We start from the raw sequence: 24353 nt of genomic DNA, 5'->3' as shown, positions 1-24353 counted from the left end.
AAAGCAGACACAATTCACTGCTGCATTCCAAAGGCTCCTCTCAAAGGCTACAGCCACACCTTCACTTCAAGCAGAGGGAGCCAGGGTCACTCTCTAGAGCTCTCAGACATCTCTTCCCAGAATGAAATGCTTCCCTAGGCCACCCATGGGAGCTCCTGCCCTTGGAGCCAGTTTGGTTTTACCCTTGCTATGCTCTGCAYTGGGAGCATGGGGACTGTGTGGGTGGTTCCTTCTCAGCCATGACCTGTTGCAGTGCAAAAGCACTTACACAAAATAGCTGCATCTCTGGCTTGATATTTTTCTCCTACACACTGTCCCCAACTGATTTAATTGCCCCTCTGTCATCACACACCGTCCCCTCCCTCAAATCTGTTTTGAGCTACACTCCTACACAACCCCTTGTGCTTTCCTCACCATGATGCAGAAATTGCTCATCCTCCTCCTCCTCGCTAAGAGTTAAGAAACTTCCCAGGAGAAGGGAGGAGTGACACTTCTCAACTTAGGGGATCAACCTGAYAAATGATCAGTTAACCACAGAAGCCTTAGTTTGTTACTTCATCCTGGCTTCTGACTCTGAGGCTGAAGGAGAAAGCCTTCAGCACATGGATCTCACCTTTCCTTGGGATCACAGGAAGGCGATGACCATGGTCTGACTGTTGAGAAATTTTGCCTATCACTTGGTGTACAGTCATTAACACTCAAACTTCAGCTGTTAAGTAATTCCTTCCCCACCCYATCACTCTCATTGATGATTCCTGTATTCATTCAGGTCAAAATTTGGAAATGRAATACTGTGAATTATCCCCCATGCTCAACTCCCAGTCACATCTGACATCCCTCCCCCYGAGCCTTTTCCTGGGCAGCCAAACCAGTTCTCTGAGATTTTTACCTCAATTTCTGCAAAGCACTGGCCTGCAAACACGTGTCCCCCATCCTCCACCACATACTGGATCAGCTTCCCAGCGGAAGGCGAGCGCAGGATGGAGGGATCATTCTCCTTCTCAAACACACAGGTCTTGTTCCCAATGGTGATGCGATACCTAGGGAAGGACAGGGCAGATCACTGTGACAGAATTCCTCAAGGAAAGAATGGGAAGGGGAAAATCCATTCTCCCTTTCTCTACTCTACACCCTCCATGTGGGTGCACAGTCAGATCCTTCTTCTAACAGCAGCCAAGATTTACTCTGTCTTAAAACTCACTCCCAGTACATCCGGTAAACTTCTAAGAGAGAACTCCATTCCCAGATGATTTTTGGGAAGCACAAAGGTGGAAATACACTTCATTGTGGCTGTGTAAATACTAAATATGAATCTACCTGTCCACTTCTTCTTTCATGTAGGTGGTGTAGCTGCTGCCATCGTAGGAGAGGAGCAGCCCCCCGTCACTCAGGCGGTGCACATCRACCTCCACACAGGAGCTGTTCATGATGACCACGTAGGAATTGGGGGACTGTCTGGTCACCTGCAAATCCACAGGAATGGGAATTATCCAGGGAATTGCACACAGCACTGAGTGATTTCGGTGCCACAGAAACAGAGCTTTCCAAGGGYTGCAATAGTGGGAATTAACGCAAAGGATTCGATTTAATATAAAAAAATGTGAAGTCATAAAGGCAAGCAAACAAACTGATCAGAGGGATGGAGCACCTGTCCTATGAGGAAAGGCTGAGAGATTGGGATTGCTCAGCCCAGAGAAGAAAAGCTCTGAGGTGACTTAATTATGGCCTGAAGGGAGCCCACAAGAAAGATGGGGAGAGACTTCTTACAGGAGCCAACCCAAACCAGTCTGGGATTCTGTGACAGCCAAGAGATGTCAGAACTAGCASTGCCCATGAATGTTGATTTAATCCTCTCACACTTCTGCACTGATGGTAGAGGTTTGATAGTRCAGTCACAGACCATTTCTTCACCCAGATCTACAGGATGAAGACGAGTCACAGTCGTGTACTAAAACTGAATAATGGAGGAGATCATTTAGAGGAGGGAAAAAAATACATTGTCACACAGGGAAAGCCACAAATGCTCWCCCTGGAGAAAGGGATCCTATCCCAGTGCCTGCCCCACAGCTCCCATTTGAAGCTGGGTAAATCCCTTGAAGAACACTTCAGCTGCTGCACAGAGCCTCTGTTCCTCACCAAAGATAAACCCAGGGAGATGCAGAGTTCTTCCAGCTGCACAAACCAGCCCATGCTCTCATTAAAGACTTCAGCACCACTAATTTGCCCAAATAAGCTGATGAAGATTGCACAGGCAGCCTTAAGTCTAACATTTCCTAACTCTCCTGTGTTTGGGTTTGCAACATGRGGTTTTGCACACAGCAGAAAAACAACACTAAAGGGAAAAATTSCTGGAAATTCTGCCATGTTGGTGGGTCAAAACCCCAACAGAGTAGACCTGCATATATGGAAAGATCAGTTGGAAGTATTGGTCCACCTGTAGCAGGCTTTACCTGGAACAAAATAATTTTCACCCTCTCAGAGCATTTCTTGACTCCAAGAGGCTGAAATGTTTACAGAGACCTTGCAATAGAGAGCTGTGCTGAGGTGTTASCATCAAGGAGGCTGCACTGATTGCTTCACCCACTCAAGCAGAGAAAACAAACCCTGCTCAGATGCAATTCCCTGCACAAATGTGCCCAAAGAAGAAACCAGAGGCAGGATGGGGTCCCCACGRTACCTTCAGCACGTATTTCCGTCCCTCGTAGATGAGCTCCACGTCCACGGTGTTGAGCAGAGTGTGAGCAGGCAGCACCTGGCCCCTGGGAAAGGAAGCACAAAGCAAAGCTGATCTTTCACAGATCACCAAATGGCTCCCAGGGTTCAAACAGGTTCAGAGATGCATGCAAGGCTTTGGGGAACACCAGCAAAGCGATGGGAGCAGGTTTTTATATTCTCTTCTTAGGAGAGACACCAATCAGTTGGACTAAGCCAAACCAAGTCACTCCAGCCACACAGGCTGGCTTTGCTCTCCTTCCCATTCACTCCTGGCTGATTCAAGACTCCCTAATGYTGCCCTAGCAGCATGCAGAGAAAGAATTCTGTGTTTCTGAGCCACTTCCTGGAGCTTCTGCTAGAAACCAAAGCAATCTGTGCGGACAGCAGGGGATATTTGGAGGAGATGCAGATACCCAGCAGTTTTCTCAGTGGATAAACAGCTCCCTGGGGCCAGGGAACAGTCAGCAGATAACAAGCCCTGAGCATTCCTGGACTGGACTCGAATAAAACTTGTACATCAGGGTCATTGCTGGAGAGCAGGTTGCACTTTTACCTTTCCAGGGAGTGCAGGAAGTTGGAGACGCTGTTTCGGAGGCTGACGTCAGCCACGTGCAGGGCTCCACACACCACCCCCAGCATGGTGTCAGGCCTCTCAGCCTGAAACAGGACACACACAGTCACACCTCCTCCAGCTCCWGCCCCATCTGCACATCCAGATAGAAGAATCAGCAGTCTCAGCTCTACTTTTGGTTCGTGGCCAACCTCTCTTTAAAATTCAGTCGGTGTAGCAACCATGTGAACWCTACATAGAAGCCCTTATTTCTGTAACTCCTAAAAACTACATTTTCTTCTGCCTGGATCAAATCTTGAGGTTCTGACAACATTTCCACTATCATCTGTCCCAGATTCCAAACATAATACGGGTCTTAATACTTTTCTGACCAACTGTTAGACCAACAGCAGTGACCTGGCATTCCGATATTTGTAAGAATTAATGCCAGTGAAAATGTTTAATTTTTAAGTGGACATTCACCACTCCTAAATCCTTTTGCAGCAGCAGGCCCCCACCCCTTCCCTGCTCATCCCCATCTGTGTCCCTGCAAGGGGAGCAGCTGCACCTGCACTTTCTCAGCGATGAGCCGGTCCAGCCAGCCCGTGTCGATGCGGTTCTGCTGGAAGCTCTCCGTCTCCAACAGCTTGATCAGGTATTCCACAGTGGTYCTGAAATCCCCTCGGATGGAYAGCTCCTTCAGAGCCACCACCATGTTTCTGCAAGGGAGAAAAATCCCTGTTATCTATCCCATAGTAAYGGGCAGCTCCAGACAGAAGAGCAGCTGAAGGTCAGAGCAGAGGAGTGCATGCACTGGAGCAAGACCTGTAGGAATGTTTGGGAATGATCAGAGAAAATCAGAGAAAACTGATTTCCTTCAGCCTGCTGCTGCTGGGAAGAGGAACAGCTCAGTGGGATCAGGAGTTCCCCTTGTTATCACCAYCCAGGCCCCTACCACGTGTCAGAGAGAGATTTGTCCATCCCACTCAGAGTGGGACTGGGAAAGGTTCTGGACTAAAAAGGTCAGACAGGCTTTAAAACCCCACAGCACAGAGGAYACCCCAYGRTTTACAATCCATCCTGAAGCACTGSTATGTCAGGTTAGCARTGCTTTTCCTGTTAGAAACCTTCACCTGGATGCTTAAAAGGGGACTTTGCAAGTATGGTGGCTGTGTCATCCCCCAGCAGCAGCTGTATGAGGTAGGGATGAACCAGAAAGGGGAAAAAAAATAAAGAAAATTGAGCAAAAGTGTAGAAATATGGGCGCAACACAGGGGAATTGCAAAGCAAGACAGGATGAGATGCCTGGGCACAAAATGGAAAACAAGATTAAGAGAGGAAAATGTCTCTTAAAAACTCCTAGAAGCAAAGGGCCTCCTTTTCCCATGGCATTTTAGATCAAAGAGAACAAACCCAAGCAATTTCTGAGGCTCTCCCCCATTTCTGACTTACGAGATGGCTTCTTCACGATTCTCTCCCCAGGAGAAGCAGTGACCAAACTGGGAATCAGCAAATTCATGGAGCCCCCCTGCAGCAGCCACACTGAAATAGCCCCAGACRTTCTTATTGCTGCGGAAATTCAGCTCCTGCACCGTGCCAGAGCTGGGCTTAAATCCCTGCAAAGACAGACAGATATTGCTCTACAACCTAAAGAAAAAGTGAATAATCCAGAATTAGGGCTCTGAAATCTCTGTGCTGTTACAAGTTCAGGCTGTGTCTRACCAGAATCTAAGCGAGGTAAGGGAAAAATCTTTTAAATTTGCTGCCAAAATTGTCTGGAGAAGCAGGGAGTGAGGCTAGGAAGCCCAGAAGGTAAAGCCTCACCTCGTCAGGATTCTCACTGGTGATCCKGGCAGCGATGACGTGGCCACGGGGACTGGGGACATGGGCTGAGTTCTCAAAATCAATGGTGGTGTCTCCCCAGGGAGAAACTCCATACATCACTCGGATATCCTTGATCCTGTGCAGGGGGATCCCCATGGCAATCTAGGGGGAAAATTAACATTAAAAAAAAAAACACCACTAAGTTTCTCGCCTCATGGAGTCAAACATTCACATTTCCCAGGACAACTGAGCTCAGTGTAATATCCACCTTAAGCCCTTCAGCCAGTATTTTCCATTGACTGATTAAAAGGCTCCAGGGAAAGCTGACAGTGCCAGGTCAGCTGAGGATGGGCACGCATTAGGCCTGTTAAAAATACACTGAGGTGCCAGGGAGACAGGAGGGCCCTAACTGGTTACAGGAAACTGGAATTCTGCAATTATAAACTGTGGAGAGAGTAACCTGCAGAACCAGCTGCTGGCTGCATCCTTATGGAGCAAATTCCCACTTGTCCTGTTCATTAATTGGGGTTTTTTTATAGATACAGTTCAAAAAGGAAGTAGAAATGAAGGCATGAGCTGTGAGCGACTGTGGCATGCACTCACTGCTGGAAAAGATGGGGGCCAGGAGTTTTGGGGGGACACACAAGGGACAGGCAGGTCACACCTGCTGCTCTCCACAGGACCTCTGAGGGATCCCCTGGTGGCTTTGGGGAACTTCAGACAACTGCTGGACTTGCTGAGAGATGACAAATGAGCTGTGCTCACCTGGAGCTGTGCTGCTGGCAGGTTGACATCAGCCACCATCTCMGTGCAGGGGTGCTCCACCTGCAGCCGTGGGTTCAGCTCCAGGAAGTAGAAGCTGCCGTCCTGGCTGTACAGATATTCCACAGTGCCTGCACTCACATATCCCACCATCTTGGCCAGCTTCACTGCACACTGGGACATGGAAAATGAGAGGGGTTTATATCCAGTTCCCATGCGGTACCTGTGCTCTTTCTGCTCATTACCACACCCACTTCAGGTTTTTGCTGGCATCATGAAACATCCCAAAACTTGTAACAGGCAGTGAAGAGCCTGTGGCACGGGAGTTTTGATTCCCAACTTATTTCAYTTGCAATTTACAGAAGGCAGGGTTTGTAGCAACACTCAGTATTAGCAATTCCTACAACTCCTGAAGCTTGCTTTTAATATAACACACATTTAAACACATTTTCCTCCCTTTTTGGAATGCACAGATCTTTGAAGGGAGCTCTGGTATGACTTAAATGTGGAAATGTGAACGGCTGCCCACACTAAGCAGGTTGAGACACACAGCCCTATGCTGCTCCTTGAAAAGACTCAACAACACAAAACTCGTGGTGATGTAAAATAAAAACACAGAGTCGTGGCTGCTTCTGGAGCCTGCCCAGGAGAAGGGAAAAGCTACAGAGCTCCTCTCACCTGTTCCATGTGCTCAAACACTGCTGAGGTTGCAATAGAGGCTGGAGCTTCCTCGATAATCTTCTGGTGCCGGCGCTGCACGGAGCAGTCACGGCCAAAGAGGGAGATGGCATTGCCATACTGGTCTGCCAGGATCTGCACCTCCAGGTGCCTGGACTGCTTGGCCAGCCTCATCACAAAGATGGGAGAGCCTGGGACTTCAGTTTGAACCTACAGCAGGGACAGGGTGAACAGGCAGAGCACCTTTTGTAAGATGGACCTTCAATACAGAGGTCGCACAATCGCCCAGCCCGAACATTTAGAACCCAGCAGCACAAATCAGTGGAAAGAGTCACCTGTCTGAACAGATTGGGGAAGTCATCTGCATTGTTAACTTTCCTGATTCCTTTTCCTCCTCCTCCTTCAGAAGCCTTGATCATGACAGGGTAGCCAACCTCCTCAGCAGCCTGGCAAGATGGGCAGAACAGCAGGACGAGTAAAGGCAAGTACACACAAAAAGGCAGCAGAATCAAGTGAAAAGATCGTTATTTCCCAGTTGATTCACACCCAAGCTTCCATGTCTGACTCTATTYAGCAACCAATGGGATAGAAACCAAATATCCCATTGGAGAGGATGCTGTATTTGGAAAAATCAGCAGGGATTTTGTGATTACAGAAGGTTCTGACCTCTGGAAGTGACCACAAAAACTAAATGAGAGCTTTTAATGCAACACAACCTCAGTCCTGTATTTTGCCTCTCTCTGCTAATCCTCACCCAATTCTGCAGGCTGAGGCCAAAGACTTAAGAAAGATCACTTCCCAATTTCCAAGACCCAGCTCTGGGGCTGCAGCCTGGCTCCAGTTTGTGCTGCCATGAGGAGTGAGTTGAACCCCAGCTCTCTGTGCCCTCGGACACCCACCCGCAGTCCATCGTCCGCGTCCTTCACGTAGCCCTTCTCATAGAGCTCCTGAGGSACGTTCAGGATGCGTTTCTGGAGATCATTCTCCTGCCAGTCCACTCGAAGACCTGAAACACAAACATCACCCTCTGAGCTCCTCGTGCTGCCAGGCTGGGAGAAGCCACACATGAGACATGGGTGACACTGGTCACAGTCATAGCTCCACCAGGAACCAGGCTGGGTTTAAAAAAGGAGAGTGCAGAATGCAAACAGGCATTCTTGATTTCTGGGGAGCAGATCTTTTCATCCAGCACATTATATTCTCCATTTATCTGTGAGAAGCAGATTGTTATATAAATAACAATGAACTGCAGAGGACTCCCATGGAGGCAGAGTATGGGCCCCAAAACTGCACAGAATCATGGAATGGTTCAGGCTGGAAGGGACTTTAAAGATCATCCTGACACCTTCCACAAGACCTTTAAAGATCATCCTGACACCTTCCACAAGACCTTTAAAGATCATCCTGACACCTTCCACAAGGTGAATCCAAACCCTGGCTGTTTCCATCTGTTCTCCAGGGAATAACCTCTTCCACGTTTCCTCACTTCTCCCAGTCCCTCCTCCCCATCCTCAGCACGTGCCAGCTTCTCCCACCATCTCCATGYTCATCCCATCACCAGGGTCACTGCTTCCAAGGCATCTCACTGGTGTGGTGGGCAAACAGCACAAATGTGAAACCCTGAACAGATGGAACATCTCYTGAATGTCCATGCTCACATTTCTGAGCTTCTTAAAAATTAGACAGGTAGGAGGACAAAAGATTAGGATGATATTGATAAATACAGGATTATTCCTTCTTACCACTTCCACTCCAAGGAAGAGTTGGAATGCCAGCAGTCTGAGCCACGATGGAAGAAGCAATTTTATCTCCTAAGGCCCACATGGCTTGGCTGGGAGGACCTGCAAAGAGCAAAGGCAATGCATGAGAGAGASACAGGGGGTATCACACATCAGGGAAATGTCCAGAAGTTTAATTTAGGTTAAACTCCACTCTTCCCATAAAACTGAATCCTCTTTAAAATGAGAACAGGGACATTCAGCTTTTGAAACAATCCATTCTAACAGCATTTTCTGATTTTTTTATCTCAATATTCAAGGCCATGTTGRAGAATTTGCCCCTTCTTTCACACAAGGATTACTGTAAAGCACAGATAATCCATCTTGCACTTGCAGACCATTCCTCATGGCTCTCCCTTGGACTCAGGATTTTCTATCTCCCTAAACCTCCCCACTTAAAACAAGGTCTAGACAYCAGAAGAGCAGTCCATCTCCTCACCCATGAAAGCAATCCCATTTTTGTGGAGAAGTTCTGGCAGTTTAGGGTTCTCTGATGCGTGGCCCCAGCCAGCCCACACAGCCTGCAGGAGGACAGAACACAAGTCACTCTTTGTTTGAGTAAAACAAGCACGTGAGCAGAAACAGATGCATGCAAACCCTTCAAACCTTTCTGCTCCTCACAGAAAACAGCCTCAGAACAGCCAGGCYAGCCCCTGAGTTCAGAGGATGACTTGCACCTTGCAGACAAGTGCAAGCAGGCTGTTGCAGCAACTGCTGAGGAGGAACTGGSTGTAGGGAAGTGCAAGGCTGAAGGGCACCTCCCTCTCCTGCAGATATTCATACTGGGACATCCTCTGCACTGTCAGTGTTGCCTTGGGTGCTAACACAGGTCTGGAATTTCAGTTTCTTTGTCCTCCTTGCTCTTTGTTGGAGAAGAGATTGCTCAGTGTCTGKGACTCTTCTCACCTGCACTGGAATCCTCTTGGCAATGTCGAGGATGAGCTCCACGTTTGCATAGTTGTTGTTGTTGGGTCCTCCTGGGACGGGCACGTAGTGATCTGCCATTTTAATGTATTCTGCAGAAACAAAGCAGGACCCTTTTAGACTGCAAAGCTAACAACAGGATTTGGTCTAGAATTCTCCCCAAAAATTCTCCTTTTCCCCAGGCTGAGCCCTCTCAGCTGCTCCCCACAGGGCTGACTCTCCACGAGTACTGATCTGCTCCAGATCATCCCATCATTGACAGATCAGATGGATATTTCACCTCCTGCATCTCCAGGATGTACAAAGACAAGTCTGTGACCCTTTCCCCAGCTCTCCAGCTCACCTGCATTGGCTTTCAGATCYTCAGGAGTGACCATGACCACGAACCTGATGGCTCTCTCGTTGCGGAACATCTCGTAGGACCAGCGTCGGATGGACCTCATGCACTTCACTGCTGCAATGCCATTATTTGCTATCAGGACCTGGGTGCATTAGAAGCTGGGATGAAATAGAGTCTAAACAGCACAAAACAATAAACAATCATCAAAGCAGTTCTTTCCCCTGCAGACTCTTTGCCCAGTTTTTGCCTGTGCAGTTTTCTTAGCCAGCACCCAGTTCCCGGCCCAGCTGTCAATTCAGAAAGCAGCTCTTGTTTCACCATAAAATTTTAATGTGTTATGCTTTGGTTGGATTAAAGAGCAGGAGGACTCAAATCAAATTATTATTTATTTTTAAATACACTTCTYAGTGTTTTTCCAGTCTACTTTCCTTGTGTGTGTCTATCAATCCTTCCGTATCAGCAGAAGTGCTCTGGCTCGCTGACATTTCTTTTTATTTATTACATTAATTTATGTTTATTTATCACATAGAAAAAGGAAACATAATGATTCCAGGCAGAAGTAAAACTTCCAAGCTAAGAAATAGTCATAATTTCACACCTGCAATGTACAACCCTAGAGAGAGACAAGCCACAGCTCCAGGGAGGAGCTGTAATATGCTATAAAGGGTCAGGAATTTACCTTCTCAATAACTTTATTCCCTCCAAAACGAGTCACAAATTCTGCTGGAGAAGCCACAGTGAAATCCCGCTGCACATCCACCTTCTTCCTGTCCCGGCCTTGCTTGACAAGGTGCAAACCAGACATGCTGGGCCTGAGGAAATCAGGGGGAGACAGAGACAACCAGTCAGTGCAGCTGTACACAAAAAAATATGTGAATAATCTGTAAGGCTGACTTTGACTACATTCCCCAAGCAGATGAGCAGAATCCCTCCTTACCTGCAAAACCACATGGCCTGGTCCTCAGTTTTACAGGAATGAATCTTTTTAAATAGTTGTTCAGTTAGTTCCATGCAAAAGTTACAGGTTATCTGGAAAAATTCCAGCTATGCCATAATTTAAATTGGTCAAAATACATTGGCTGTAAATTGCAGCCCCACACAGAGCAACAATGCTCCACCAGATTGCTTTCAATCCATCTAGAGAAGCTGGAAAGGACAAGGGTGATTCCTGGCTTTGTCAAAACAAGCTACAGAGATCAGTTCCATAAGGAAATCCTCTCAGGAAGCACAGCAAATTTATCTCCAGGTGTAACTGAGAGACTCAAACTGGCCACGGAAATCATTTTCCAAGAGTTTTCCACCCCCCAGTCTTTAATATCTTCCTCAAAAGCTCTGAGAGCCAGAGGACAGATTAATCAGGTTACTCCTACTACAAACACAGAAAGCCAATTCTGTGCCTGCCAAGACCAGCCCCGTGTCCTGCCACAGCCCTTGTGTGTGGGAATGGCACAGTCACTTCCCCTCCTTCTGCTTCAGCTTCCACAGCAACAACACAGGGACACAGCACCCTTTGGCTTTSATTTGCCCAAGTTTACAAAGCTGAAACTGTGAGAGGAAATTCCACGGGAAAGCACAGAGCTGCTCTCCACACGGAGTGTCTACCACAGTGCAGCACAACTGGGAGTTCATGAGACACTTTTTATTTCATTTTTTATTTCACCTCTTGCCTCACCCCACAGTTTAACTGTTTTTCTGTATTTACTGTGCTTCCCCCAACAGTTTCCCTTCTCAGGAACAAGGGGAAGCCCTCACCCTGCCCCTGGCAGCACCACAGAACCCTCCAGCAGGAATGATGATTGGGAACTCAGCTCAGAGCCTTGGACAGCCCCAAAAACACCACGGGGTTGGTGCTGGTGGCTGGCAGATCTGCCCCAGGAGCTCTCAGGATGGAACCTCTGCCCTAATCAGCTGCTGAAGGGCTGCAGAATTGAGCAACTCCACTGGGAAGGGTAATGGGATGCAGCAGAGTGACTGGAACTGCTGGGGGAGGGCATGAAGGGAAAAAGCAAGGCCAGAAGGAGCTGAAAAACCTCAAGAAATCTCCTTCTGCCATCTCAGCCACCAAGGCTGGGATCCTGAGAGCTGCTCCTGCCCCACAGGGCAGGGCTGGGGAATCCTGGCTGGAATGAGCTGCTGTTCCAGGGGTCTGGCCACAGCATGGCAGGGAACAGAGATTCCCCCTTCCCATTCCCTCACAAATACCTTATGGCCCATGAAGATTCACCCACATGGATCACAGAGCCTCCACACCACACTACTGATCAATACTGTCACCCCCAGTGACATCCTGGGACACAGAAATGGCTGGACTAGGTCAGAGCGACCCCATCCAGTCGAGGATGTTATCTCAGAGAAAAGCAGGGAGCTGACACCCAGAGGAAGGCACAGATTCATCCCCTCATATTTTCCTTTCTTCCAGCCAGCTGCACTTCCAGAGATTGTCACTGAACTTAGAACGTGTCCCTTGGCAGCAAAAACTCACACACTCCTGTGAACCCAGCCTGGGAATAAGAGGACAGGAAACAACAGGCAAGAAAGAGCAAATGTGTARTAAAGGTTGAATTTCTACTAAATTTGTGTATTTAGGGGTCAGAGTCTTTGTGGCAAGGAAGGAGCACAGTTCAAGGAGTGAGAGAGGTTTATTCATTGAAAGCAGTCTCAACAAAAGGAGGAAAAGGGATAAAAACCCTGAGGTCAGAATTTGTGAACATGTTTAAATATGAACTGTCCTGCCAAGCAGAAATTACTACACACAAAGATACTGCTAAGGGCAAAATGTCAACAGAGCCTCAGGTTCATCATCCAGAATGCAACAAACACTTGTTTGTAAGCAACTACACTTTAATTGTGAACATACCAAGAATATGAAGTTTATTGATCAATAATCACAGGCTGCCCACTGTAATCAAAACAGAAGAGTTGGGYTTTTTTGCAGGATAAGATAAGGTAGAAGCTGGGCAGGAAGGAAGAAAGCACAGAGCTCTACACAAAACAGAATAAATGCTGAGTGAGTGACTGTCATCCCTATTGCCCACATGCTCACAGCTGCAGCGTTTTGTGATGGAGGAATTTCCAAWATGCTGTTCTGCCCTTCAGAGCTCACAGGGGGAAGAAGTTCTGCAGAATCTCCAACTTGAACAACCCTGACTGAGCTGCATTCCAGCATCTTTGTCCGAGGCTGCATGCACAGAGAGCCCACAGACTCTGTGAGGTTCCAGAGGATAAAACCAACACCAAAARCTCGGCGAGCATCTCCAGCACAGAGCCCAGCCAGGAGGAGCCAGGCAGATCTGTGATTCTTACCTTTGCAGCATGTGGTACCTCATCTCCTGACTCTGCTCTGCAGAATCCTCCATGCTGAGTGCAGCAATTACTGGATTTCGGGCTCGCTTACGGCTCCTCTCCGCAGCCGCAGCTCTTTAATTTTTGCCTCAAGGAAAAGCTGCAAAGAGCCTCAGGCGATTGACTGCTCCAAATCCCTGAACCTTTGTCCCTGGCTCCCCCCAGGGCCGTGTCACCCTCCGGTGACGCAGCAGCAGAGGGGACCGGCCTCTCTCTGTCACTGGAGGAGAGCAGCTGATCGGCAAAGGGAGAAAAGCAAAAGCAGCCACAGGTTACGTAATGAGCTTTAGCGCTGGCCCCGCTGCGGCGGCGGAACGGCGGCTGCTCCGAGCACGGGAACCCCGGGATGGGCTCCCAAACCGGGCTCACACCAGGAACGGGGTGCAAAATCCTCCTACAGCATCCACAGGGATGCAGCATCCCCAGGGATGAGCAGGTGAGCCAGCACATCCCCAGCTGCGACCCCAAGAAGTCAGCCAGCTTGTAGGGTTTAATGTGGGGTTTGCAGGGAGGTGACAGGGACAGCGTTTCCAGGGCTGCAGAGAGGAATGTCACAGGCAGCTCGTGCAGGCACGCAGACACAGTGTGACACAGCTGGCAGGCCAAAATGGACATCAGCCTGGCAGCTGGCACACCCTGGATACATCACTTACAATTTCTGTGCCTGTTTCCTGCCCATCAGATGGAGATGAGACCACTCCGAGTGCTGGAAGAATAAATRTCCTCAAACTGAGCGCTACAGCATGGCAGGGTCCAGTAACAGCAGTGCAGGAAGGAGGAGTTTTCTCAGTACCAGAATCATGGAACATCCTGAGCTGGAAGGGACCCACAAGGACCATCAAGAGCCAGGASAGTGCCATGGTGAGGGGCAGCAGCAGTGCCTTGTGCTGCCAGCTCTGGGCACAACCAGGGAGCAGGAGGGAACAGGGACAGCGACACGCTGCGGAGTGAGGGCAGCCTCACTGCCAACAAACCTCACCAGAGCCAAGAGATCCCAGGGAAGGAACAGAGTTTAACACCAGAAACACCCCAACGTGATGTATCTACCCCAAAACTCAATGCCTCTCACGTGCCAGCTTTCATTCCTCTTGCAACAGCAACTCAAACTGCCCAATGATTAGGTACTCCATAAAATCCACATTTAATTCATTTCCCAAAGCCCCACCCCCAGCCCCCAATCCAAACAATTTCTGCCCAGCGTGGCAGTAAGGAAACAAATCCCACATGTACATCCAGCTTGATGTGGCACCGGTTAAAAACATTCCCTGTGCCTTGTACCAKCTGAAACCACTGCTGTGAGAGAAATGGCTACGATTTGCTGCAGGAGGAGCAAGCATTGGTTAAAAATATTCCCTTCTGCCAGCTGAATTCGCTGCTGAGAAATCAATGGCCACGATGAGCTGCAGCATCCCCAGGAAAATGAGCTCCACATAGATGCAGGGCTGCCCATCACACACAAACACACACACGCTGCACAGAACGCTCCTCAAACCCCGCTATCCACAAAACCCAGCCCCTCCTCGGTGCCCAGGCTGCTGCCAGACAAAGGGAAAAGCTGAGCCTGCTCCTCTCCAAGGGAAAACCCTTCCTTGRGGACACGTACCTGAGGCACAGGGCAGCCAGGAGCGGGCACTGGTCCCAGCAGTGCCACATGCCAGCGCTGTCGCTGACGGGGCAGGGATGCACGAGCTGCGCGGGTGGAAGGCAGCCTGGAGCAGACTGCAGCACACAMACACACACACAAACACAATCCCCAGAGAGAGAYTGGGGAGTGTTTCCCTCTGGATCTGGCCTCTGAAGGGTGTGGAAAGCACGGCTCTCCCCAGCCATTTGGGCCTCGTGTTTTGTAAATATGATGAGAACACGTATTTGATTTGGGTGATAAGGCTCAGGCAGCTGAAGCCTCTCTAAGATATTCTCCAGTTTTAGCTCTGCCCTTGCATCCTCTTTATCAGGAAGGAAGGAGTAGAAATGCTGTCCAGCAAGGGATGCAGAATTGCACAGCTGGAAAAAAAGGCTCCCTGTGCCTCAGGTAACAGGTSATGGAGGCAGCAACCTGCACCCAAAAACTGTTCTGCCCAGAATTTAAAGAGCCAGAATTGGCTTGAACAGATTGTGTCAAAACCAGGGCTTCACCTAGAGATCAAAAYAAATGGAACTTGACTCAGCTCTGACAACAAATTGAGCTTGAGGATTTCAGGAAATTAAATAAAGGATGCACCACAGCTCTCTGTGGTAAATAACTTCCGTTACATGCTAACATAGAATTCCAGCATCAGTTCAGGCAGGGCTTTGGCCTAAAGCAGGAATTTTTACAGAGCCCAAATAGAGGGCTGGATTAGCTGAATAGTTGCCAGAATTTCTCCCAAATAACCAAGTGTCAACAGTTTGCCAGACATTCCTTTTCCTAACCACACACCTGGCTGTTTATCTGCCATGCCAGGAACAGGACCATCCCCAGGATGCACAGCCCAAATCACTGAGGTTCCTTGCAAGTCCAAAAGCAACACCCTGACACTCWAAATACCCAGCAAACCCAAATCAATCCAAATAACAGCCAAATTTAAATCAAACTGATATCCATACTCCAGTTCCTAAACCCACAAAGTGTTCAAAGAGCTTTACTTTTACATCCTCATGAATTATAAAATTCCTGGAGCAACAAACAGCTCCACACTCTCCAGGTCAACCTTTGGCACCCAGATAAAAGTGAACAACAACAACAACAACAACACAAGATCATTCTGCAGCAGAGAGCTGAGTGGAATCAGAGTCCCTGGCACAGAGCCCTCCCCGTGCTCCTTGGCAAAGTTCAAGTGTAGAACAGATCTGATCTGCAGCAACACGAGAATGGACCTTTTAAAACCAGAATTAGGGGGCAGGTGGGRGAGTTTCACATTAAATTTACCCCAAGTAAGAGATTTGTTATCTTTCAGTTGGAAGGATCAGATAAGGGAGCACGTGGGAGCACTGTCATGCTGTGCTATCTCAGCCAGGTAATCTSTGCCAAATCTCCCAACAAATGGCTGAATTTAGAGAGGACATTTCCCCTGTTAACTGAGGGCAAAGGGAGTAAAACAACACCAAAACAAGAATACAACCCCACAGCACATTTGTACCTCCCTGCCCACAGCTGGGCTAAAACCACAGCAGCACCAAAACTTTCACAGGATCAATGCTGCACAGTGCAAGCTCCCRACCACAAACTGCTGGGCTGGAAAGGAATTTTTTTAGATTCAGAACAGGCTCAAAAGGATCTTTCATTACATTCAGGACTCTGTGCAGTCACTCCAGGGCTGGTTTCTAAGCAGGCACCTCGTCCCAGTGCCAGGCTGGGCACACTCAACCACTACTGTCCAGGCTAAAATTGAGGCWTTTGTCCAAATTTCCTTTAGTAGATGATTAGTTCTGCTGAAGCATCTCAATAATTTATTGAAACAATACACTGACAAATCAAACCAGCATTAGGAGTGAAGAGCTAAACTCTGTGGGCTTCATATGAGGTAACAGCTGAACTCCATCCAAAAATTTGGCTTGCAGCTGATACAAGTGGATTGTCAGGTGACTCTGTACACCCATGTCACTGCTTATGAAACCAGAGCCCTGATGGACAAACACCAGAAGACATCCAGGTTTTGTTCTATTTTAAACAAGAATTTGATACAAGATACCGTCTTGGAAGCTAGAAATTAAATTTAGCAATAATCAAGAACAATTTATTAAACAAAACAGATGGGCTTTCCAAAGTACTTTCCAAGGGKCATTTATGGAGGAGTTTCTTAATCTGCCACTAAAACTTCAGAAAGGAGCATAGCAACTCTAAAACAGCTCACTACAACACAGGGAAAACTGTGTCCCAGCAGGACTGGCTGGAAGTGCTGATGGAAATTTTTGAACCCAGAGACAAAAAAAAAAAAAAAAAAAAAAAAAAAAAAAAAAAAAAAAAAAAAAAAAAAAAAAAAAAAAAAAAAAAAAAAAAAAAAAAAGAAGGGAAAAAATGGCATGTTTGGTTTTATTATCTAAAGCTGCAAAACGCAGCAAAGACTATCTGAACACTCAGCCTGTGAGTTTACCCTCCCCACACACCAACTTTTAAGAGCTGATGTTCCACACACTACAGCAATTTGAAGTTCATTCTCAGAGCGTGGCTTTCTCAATYCTACAGAGCAGCAGCCAACTGGCACAACTGAAGGGCTCCATGGATTTCCAGGGGCAGGAGAGCCCAGAGTGCACAACCTGTCCCAGCAGGAGTGTCTTTAGCAACAGCATGAACACTTCACAAGATCGATAAGGTGCCCTCACAAACCTCTGGCAGCTGAGCAAATCGTGCATGTTAATCGTAATTGTTGCCTATAAAATGCTCAACTCAAATATGAGCCATCTCTGKTTTTGTCCTGTGGGAAAATCACCAGCAAACAGAAAGATTTTTGGCAAYTTCTTCCAMAAGATATGCTYCCTTGGACCTTGTGTGACCCGTTGSCYAAAGGGTAMAGAGCTCCMTGTGAATTTATCATTTGACAAAGTGTGGTACTGATGTGATCACCAMAAGGAAGCTGAAAGCAAGAGCACCTCTGTTCCATTAAGTGACTGCCACAGAGTGACTCCAGGCAAGTTGTTGAACTTGTCTTTGCTGTTGTCTTTGTCTTAGTTTCTCCATCTGTAAACACGATTTAGAAATCTTCTGATGAAAGGGACAACCATCCTGAAAAGTACTTCAACCCATCGGAGTTTATCTTAGAAAAACAGCCCATAATGCTGTAACTTTCTTGTTTGAATTGGCATTTCTTTCCAATTTAACTCAAAAGTCAAGTGCTCCCCAAGGTGATTGCCAAAGTAAGCAGGTTACAACAGAGGTGCCCAAGGTTGCACTGAGGCTCTGCTGCCAGGCACTGTCCTGGAAGTTTCTTTTTCTGCTATTGCCCATTTATACACTCGTGGTTATGTGTTCATCCAATTTTTTCTATTCCTAAAACATATAGAGTTACAATTTCCTGCTTCAAAATTACCTTTTGTGCTGCCAAATCGTGGCAACTGGCAGGCTGTGGAAAGGTAACCCTCTGTAAATTTGCTTTAAGGTTTTACATCAGTTGTGTGAGTGCCAGCTGGCTGAACATGCCAAGCAGCCTGACCATGACAGCTCTGCCAATGTCACCTTTCTGCCCCAACCTGAGCAGTCTGGCACTGTGTGTTCCCAGAGGATTCTCTCTAAAATAGGAAGGGAGCCACCAAAAAAAAAAAAAAAAGGAGAGATTCCAGTTCCTTAATCTGCACAAGCAAAGAAACCAGCAAAACAGAAGAACAAGGATTCACTGGTTGTGTAAATATCTACTACTGTAGTAGCCATTGATCTACCCACTGTCAATTCTTTGGCTACATTTAAAGCAGAAAATCTCATACAAAGTTAAAATAAGCAAATACTGCTCTTGCTCTCAACAAACAGCCAAAAAAAACATGAAGACAGTTCCATTTTCTGAAAGCCAGGACAACACAGACAGTCCTAAGGAATTTAGGCACAAATAATTTCATGAAAACCAATGGAAAATGGAAGGGTTTGATACAGACAAACATGCAAGAGGTCATTTAGAAACAGAACACTGCAAGTCTTGGCACCACCAAAACATCCAAAGCCAAAGATGGATATAAAGCTGGACCTTTGGATTATCTTTGGAATTGGGAGGGTTAAAAGACTGAAGCTCTAATTATCTCTACCTCATATGGCTGGCCAGGCCATCCTGAGCATTTGGGAGCCCCAGGTCCGACAGGGAATCCGAGCAGACAGACACAGGTGACAAAGACCTYTCCTTCTCCTCCAGCAGATCCAGTTTCACCAAGGAGCTGGTCTCATCTTCTGAGTTATCCTCTGACACGGAGCCAATGATGAAGCGTGAGTGAGCGTTCATGTCCAGGGMTTTATCAGATTGGGAGGACTCCTCCATGGCTCCCACAAACTGGGCTCTCAGCACTGCAAGGGCCAAAAGGAAGGAGAAAAGCAAACCTGAGGTGAATACCTGACTGGGAGGGCAAAGCAAGGTTCACTGATGGGAAATGAAGTGTTAAAAGGACAGAGCTGGACCCTGAGACTGGGATCAAAGCCAGTTCTGCTCTAAGAATTTAATTCTCTGTTTGCACAAGGACTCAGATTCAGAAGCTGCAGAACCTTCCACCTTAGACAAAGCTGCAAGAGTCACTTAAAAGGAAAAAAAAACAAACACCCAAACAAAAAAAAAACCAAAATCCACACCAGACCCAAAACCTACAGACAAAGGCAGGGAACTCTAAGTATCAAAAATAACAGGATCACAGAATCCCAGTCTGGCTTGGGTCAGAAAGGACCTTAAAGCTCATCTCCTCCCACCCCTGCCATGGGCAGGGACACTTTCCACTAGTCCAGGCTGCTCCTGGCCTTGGACACTTTCAGGGATGGGTTTGAGCACTCAAATATTCCAGCAGGGAATTAAAGCATTTTCTTCAAAATTAAAAAAATAATCACAACTGAGAAAAAACCATGAGAGATGTGGAAAACAAAAGAACACCCCACAGGACAAAGGTGGAATGGGGAATAAACCTTTGATACCCCCTGCTCTGCCTGATTTTGCTGCATCTACATGACAACCACACACATCATTAGGAAATGAGGAATGCACTAACCTCTTGCTATCCGTGCAAACTGAGCAGTTATCCACTCCCAAAACGAACTGGAAAAGAAAAGAGTTAGGAAGTAAACACTAGGGTTACAATGAAGCATGTTCCATGTGTGTTCTCCTRTTTATACCATCAAAATTGCYCTGAAAAAAACACAGTGACACCACRGAACTTGYTCCAGGTACAGACTGACCCRGGAGCTGAGCCTGCAGTGCCCAAGTCCAACTGTGGCACCTCCTGCTGGTCCATCCTTCTGGAACCTTCTGAGAGACCTGACCTTCCCACCTGCCAGGCAGTTTTGTTTCTCAAAGGAACAGGTTGTGCCAGCACTATCCACTCATATCAAACCTCTTCTGTCAACTTCTGCACCTGCTGGCTGATTCCAGCTGAATCCCAAGGAGTAAATCCCAGTGAAAACCTGCTAATTACAGCCACATTGTGCCAAGCACAAGGATGTGGCACCATCAGCTCGATAGGAACACAACAGCTCTCCAAAAACCTGGCCCGTGGTGTCACACAAATGGGACATGATGGTGCCTTGAATGAGGCCCAGACAAGCATTTCTAGCCAGAGCAATCCCTAAACACCAGGCTCCCGCTTTCCATCAGCAGYTGAGAATTCAAAACTCATCCAACTGGCTCATGCACTTTTGCCATGAATGTACTTGACTGAATTATTTAGATCAAATCCTGTGTTGACATCACTCCTCCCACAAACTCCCATTGCCCTGGGGCCACGGGCACTTCATTTGACAGAGGCATCATTAACCATTTTATAACTGAAAAGATACAAATATTTGTCCCACATTGGCATTAAAAGCATTCTTAAAAACCCTTTTTTTGAGGGGAGAGAGGAGAAGGAGGAGGAGGAGAAGCATGACCAGAAAGTCTCCCTATCYACCTGTGATGTGCAAACCAAACCACACAGGGAGATTTCTGTAACTGAGGTGCTCACACAGCACAAATCAAATTTTGTGCATACAAAGATGCAGACAGTATTTATGTGTATATTTATCCTGGCATCAGATCACTCCTAAAGATTTTCATCCAGACAGATCTGCTGTTGGCACAAGCACCACCCTGAAGAGCCTGGGATGCGGCCAAACTAACTCCAACACTACTTCATTGAAGAAAAACCTTTTCTAATTTCAATAACTAATATATTAATAAGCAAGTTTCAAGGCTTTTTCTATTTTTTGGAAGCAGAGGAACTGGAATATCGAAACATTTCACTCAAATATTCCACGAGAAACCACTCACCCAAGGCCATGCACTGCCACGCTCACACAGCTTCACTCCAACACCCTGTTTGTCCAACTCAAACCCCAAAAAATCAGCTGTTATCCATGAAACCCCACTCAGGCCCATTTGCCAAGGCTTTTCCAAGGCCTGGGAGCCCAGTCCCAAAGGCAGGAGTTCTGCTGGGGTTGTGCAATCAGTGCTGGGCTGGGGCGATAAGCTCGGCTTGTTCTCAGCAYGCTAAGAGTCCTCGTTCATATTTAAATTAATTTCAGCATTGTCTGGGGCTGAATTATAGGGGGACATTCTCAGAGATCTCSTCCCTGAAGCCTCAAGGTGTGCACTGCACTCTGGTATATTGTATAGATAGAAATACAAAGGTCAATTATATATTCACAAATCCAGAGGTGAATTTTTTATAAATATGGAGGYATATTACACACACAAAAATACACTTGGATTACCTATACAAATAAAGAGGTATATTTTATATACAAAAAGGTGTATTATGTATATAAATACAGGGATATGTTTTATGTATATACAAGTAAAGGGGTGTATTACATATTTACAAATAAAGGTGTGTATTATATTTATGCACCTCTGTCTGTTGTACTGGCTCTCTGAAATGCAACTGCCACAGTTCCATTTTTACACAAGCACCTTGAATTCTGCTCAGCACCAAGATTAAACTGTTTATTTGTCCACAAACCACTGCACTTGTACTGTTTGTTTTAATAATGTTGAACTAGACCCTAAAACCCAAAATCATCCCCATCCTCAGCTATGCACAGTCCCTTGTGCTGGTGCCAACAGCCTGTAAACTTCTGCAGAGACTGAGAAAAGCCTAAAATTTATAGAAGGATGAAGACTGAGAGCTCAATCCTGTGAAGATGGAAGGACTGGTAACACAACTGAGCCTCCTCAGGCACAGAAATACCTTCATCACAGCTGGATCTACACAGAGCCTGAGCCTCACTCCCTTTTTTTGTAGGAAATCAGCTCACAGAGCTCCAGAGGCAGCACTTCCCCTKCTCTGCAGGTATCCAGGCATGTAACACCCAAATCGTGTCCGTGCTGTGAGCAACAAAAACCTCTGCAATCCAAACTCAAAAAGTGCCATGTCTGGTTTTGCCTGAGGTGAAACAAACTCCTCCGCAGCTCTGCTACTACCATGAGTCACATCTTTGGTTTGACAGTGAAATGCACTTGTAAGAATASCAGACTTCAGAAGTTTTATAACAGCTTCACTCTAAAATCACTTTTAATATTGTAAAATACACCCAGGCGTGAAACCTGGGCAATGACAGCTGGAAATTAAAATTTCTTATTTTTCTCTAAGCCATCCCATTCTGAAGASAAATCCACTACTGAAATGAAAATCAGTATTTCATGTGGGCTCTTTCAAAGAATTAGAGTAACATTCCTGCAATAGCTATATGGCATATAAAAATGAAATTAATAAAACTGGTTGTATTTAAATGTCTCCTRATTAAAGCCCAGGGAACAGTGGCATTGCTGATCAACAAAAATCACTTTAAAGYGATGAAACGGATTTGTGCTCTCACTGCCCAACCTGGAGGAACACAGTTAACAGAAAACAATGGAGAAAAAATTGTGAAATTAAAAATAGAGGCACTTCTCCTGAACACAAAAAAAATCAGCAAGGTGCTCACCTATACCAGGGCTGGGGGGGTGGTTCCAGGTTGGGAGAAGGTGAAGTGAACATAAATAACAGAAAGCAACGGAGAAAAAAAACGTGAAGACAAATCAAAAATAGAGCCACTTCTCTTGAACACAAAAAAATCAGCAAGGTGCTCACCTATACCAGGGCTGGGGGGGTTGGTTCCAGGTTGGGAGAAGGTGAAGTGAACACAGTTAGCAGAAAGCAACAGAGAAAAAATTGTGAAGACAAATGAAAAATAGAGCCACTTCTCCTAAACACAAAAAAATCAGCAAGGTGCTCACCTATACCAGGGCTGGGGGGGAGTGGTTCCAGGTTGGGAGAAGGTGAACACAATTAACAGAAAGCAACGGAGAAAAAAAAAAGTGAAGACAAATGAAAAATAGAGCCACTTCTCCTGAACACAAAAAAACCAGCAAGGTGCTCACCTATACCAGGGCTGGGGGGGTGGTTCCAGGTCGGGAGAAGGTGAAGTGATGATGCTCCCCACTCTGAACAAGGCACAGTGTGGCTCCCTGGCCRCGCTGTTTTAACGCCCCCACGCAAGCGCTGAGCCCGGCACGGTGCCRGCCCCACCTGAGCCTGCCTCCCGGTTAATCATTGGGCATTGCTTCACCTCCCAGCCCAAAATGTCCTGGGCACRCACCAAGCACCCCCCGAGGTCCTGCAGGAAAGGTTCCTCACAAACTCGGCGAGCAGCTTGGGCTCCACAGTACCAGAAAGATCCAAAGCTACTGGAGAGTGTCCAAAGGAGGGATGTGAGGATGGTGAAGGGTTGGAGGGGACTCACAAGGAGCAGCTGARGGCAATGGGTTTGTTCAGCTGGAGCAGAGGAGACTCACCGGGGGTTGCAGCTCCACTTTCTGCCCCTGTGACCAGGGACAGGACCCGAGGGAACGGCTGGACTGTGTCAGGGCAAGGTTAGGCTGGATATCAGGAAAAAAAAAAACACCTAGAACTTTCCACCTGTGGATGCAGAATCACAGAATCATGGAATATCCTGAGTTGGAAGGGACCCACCGGGATCCATCCAGTTCAACCCCCAGCCCTGCACACTCACCCCAACAATCCCACCCTGGGCATCCCTGGCAGCGCTGTCCAAAACTCCCGGAGCTCAGACAGCCCAGGAGCCGGGACCATTCCCTGGGGAGCCTGTTCAGAGCCCCAGCACCCTCTGGGGGAAGAACTGTTTCCTATTATCCAGCCGAAACCTCTACAGAGACCAAAATAAGAGGCTGTATTTACAGCTATCCCAGTTTGCTAAAACACTCGAGACTGTCTAAATCCCACAGTCTTGGAGAGAATTTGGCATCACTTAGTTTGCTGAATAATTCCTGCCTGCTAAACTGGAACAGACTCCACTCACGCTTCAGACACTTTTTCAAACACAGTACTTCTCATTTTAAACTTTTTCARTAATATTTAAGAGAAAGGAGAGGCAAGCAAACAATTTTGTTTGCTCTGCCGATTTTCTTTTAAAACTTCACTGGTTTTGAGCATCCCAGGGCTACTCTCAACCCCTCGGGCAGAACCGGATCCGAACTGATCCCCAGGATCCTGAAACCCCCGCAGGGATGGCAGAAGGATGAGATGGAGGAGGGATGCCCGGGGCTCCGGCCCGCGGTGTGCTCGGTGCCGGACTCGCCGCCGCCCACGTGTTGTTGCACGGTGCGAGGGGAGCGGGATGGCCACGCGAGACACCGGCGGCACCGGGGGGCACCGCCCGCGCTGGCCCGGACGGAGCGCATGGTGCCGTGAGGGAACCGGGCGGCGGCTCCTGCGGCGGGCAGGGGCGGCCCCACGCCGGGAGACCCCCGGCTCAGATCATCCCGGCCCGGCTCGGCATCCCGCCACCTCCCGCCGGCACGGCATGGCC

General features: G+C 47.4%; 1 protein-coding gene across 1 annotated transcript in view; it reads right to left on the bottom strand.

Moving 5' to 3' along the window:
• The window catches only part of ACACA (acetyl-CoA carboxylase alpha), a 114098-nt gene extending 91559 nt beyond the window's left edge, over nt 1-22539 (bottom strand). The window contains exons 1-19 of the mRNA XM_057383265.1: nt 22470-22539; nt 19562-19608; nt 18623-18875; nt 10251-10383; nt 9575-9713; nt 9214-9323; nt 8747-8828; nt 8272-8370; nt 7429-7535; nt 6865-6975; nt 6530-6739; nt 5855-6025; nt 5090-5251; nt 4718-4881; nt 3834-3984; nt 3269-3372; nt 2678-2759; nt 1318-1463; nt 890-1040 (exon numbers count right to left, since the gene is read on the bottom strand). Coding sequence (XP_057239248.1) covers nt 890-1040; nt 1318-1463; nt 2678-2759; nt 3269-3372; nt 3834-3984; nt 4718-4881; nt 5090-5251; nt 5855-6025; nt 6530-6739; nt 6865-6975; nt 7429-7535; nt 8272-8370; nt 8747-8828; nt 9214-9323; nt 9575-9713; nt 10251-10383; nt 18623-18875; nt 19562-19608; nt 22470-22522 — 2475 coding nt within the window. The 5' untranslated portion in view covers nt 22523-22539. The remainder of the gene's footprint in view (nt 1-889; nt 1041-1317; nt 1464-2677; nt 2760-3268; nt 3373-3833; nt 3985-4717; nt 4882-5089; nt 5252-5854; nt 6026-6529; nt 6740-6864; nt 6976-7428; nt 7536-8271; nt 8371-8746; nt 8829-9213; nt 9324-9574; nt 9714-10250; nt 10384-18622; nt 18876-19561; nt 19609-22469) is intronic.
• Nucleotides 22540-24353: the final 1814 nt, after the last annotated feature.

The sequence above is a fragment of the Malurus melanocephalus genome, unplaced genomic scaffold (assembly GCF_030028575.1).
Source record: "Malurus melanocephalus ecotype Western Australia unplaced genomic scaffold, MMel_1.1 scaffold_617, whole genome shotgun sequence".
Taxonomy (NCBI): Eukaryota; Metazoa; Chordata; class Aves; order Passeriformes; family Maluridae; genus Malurus; species Malurus melanocephalus.
The sequence above is the reverse complement of the archived record's forward strand: the minus strand, read 5'-3'. Positions and strand labels throughout refer to the sequence as shown.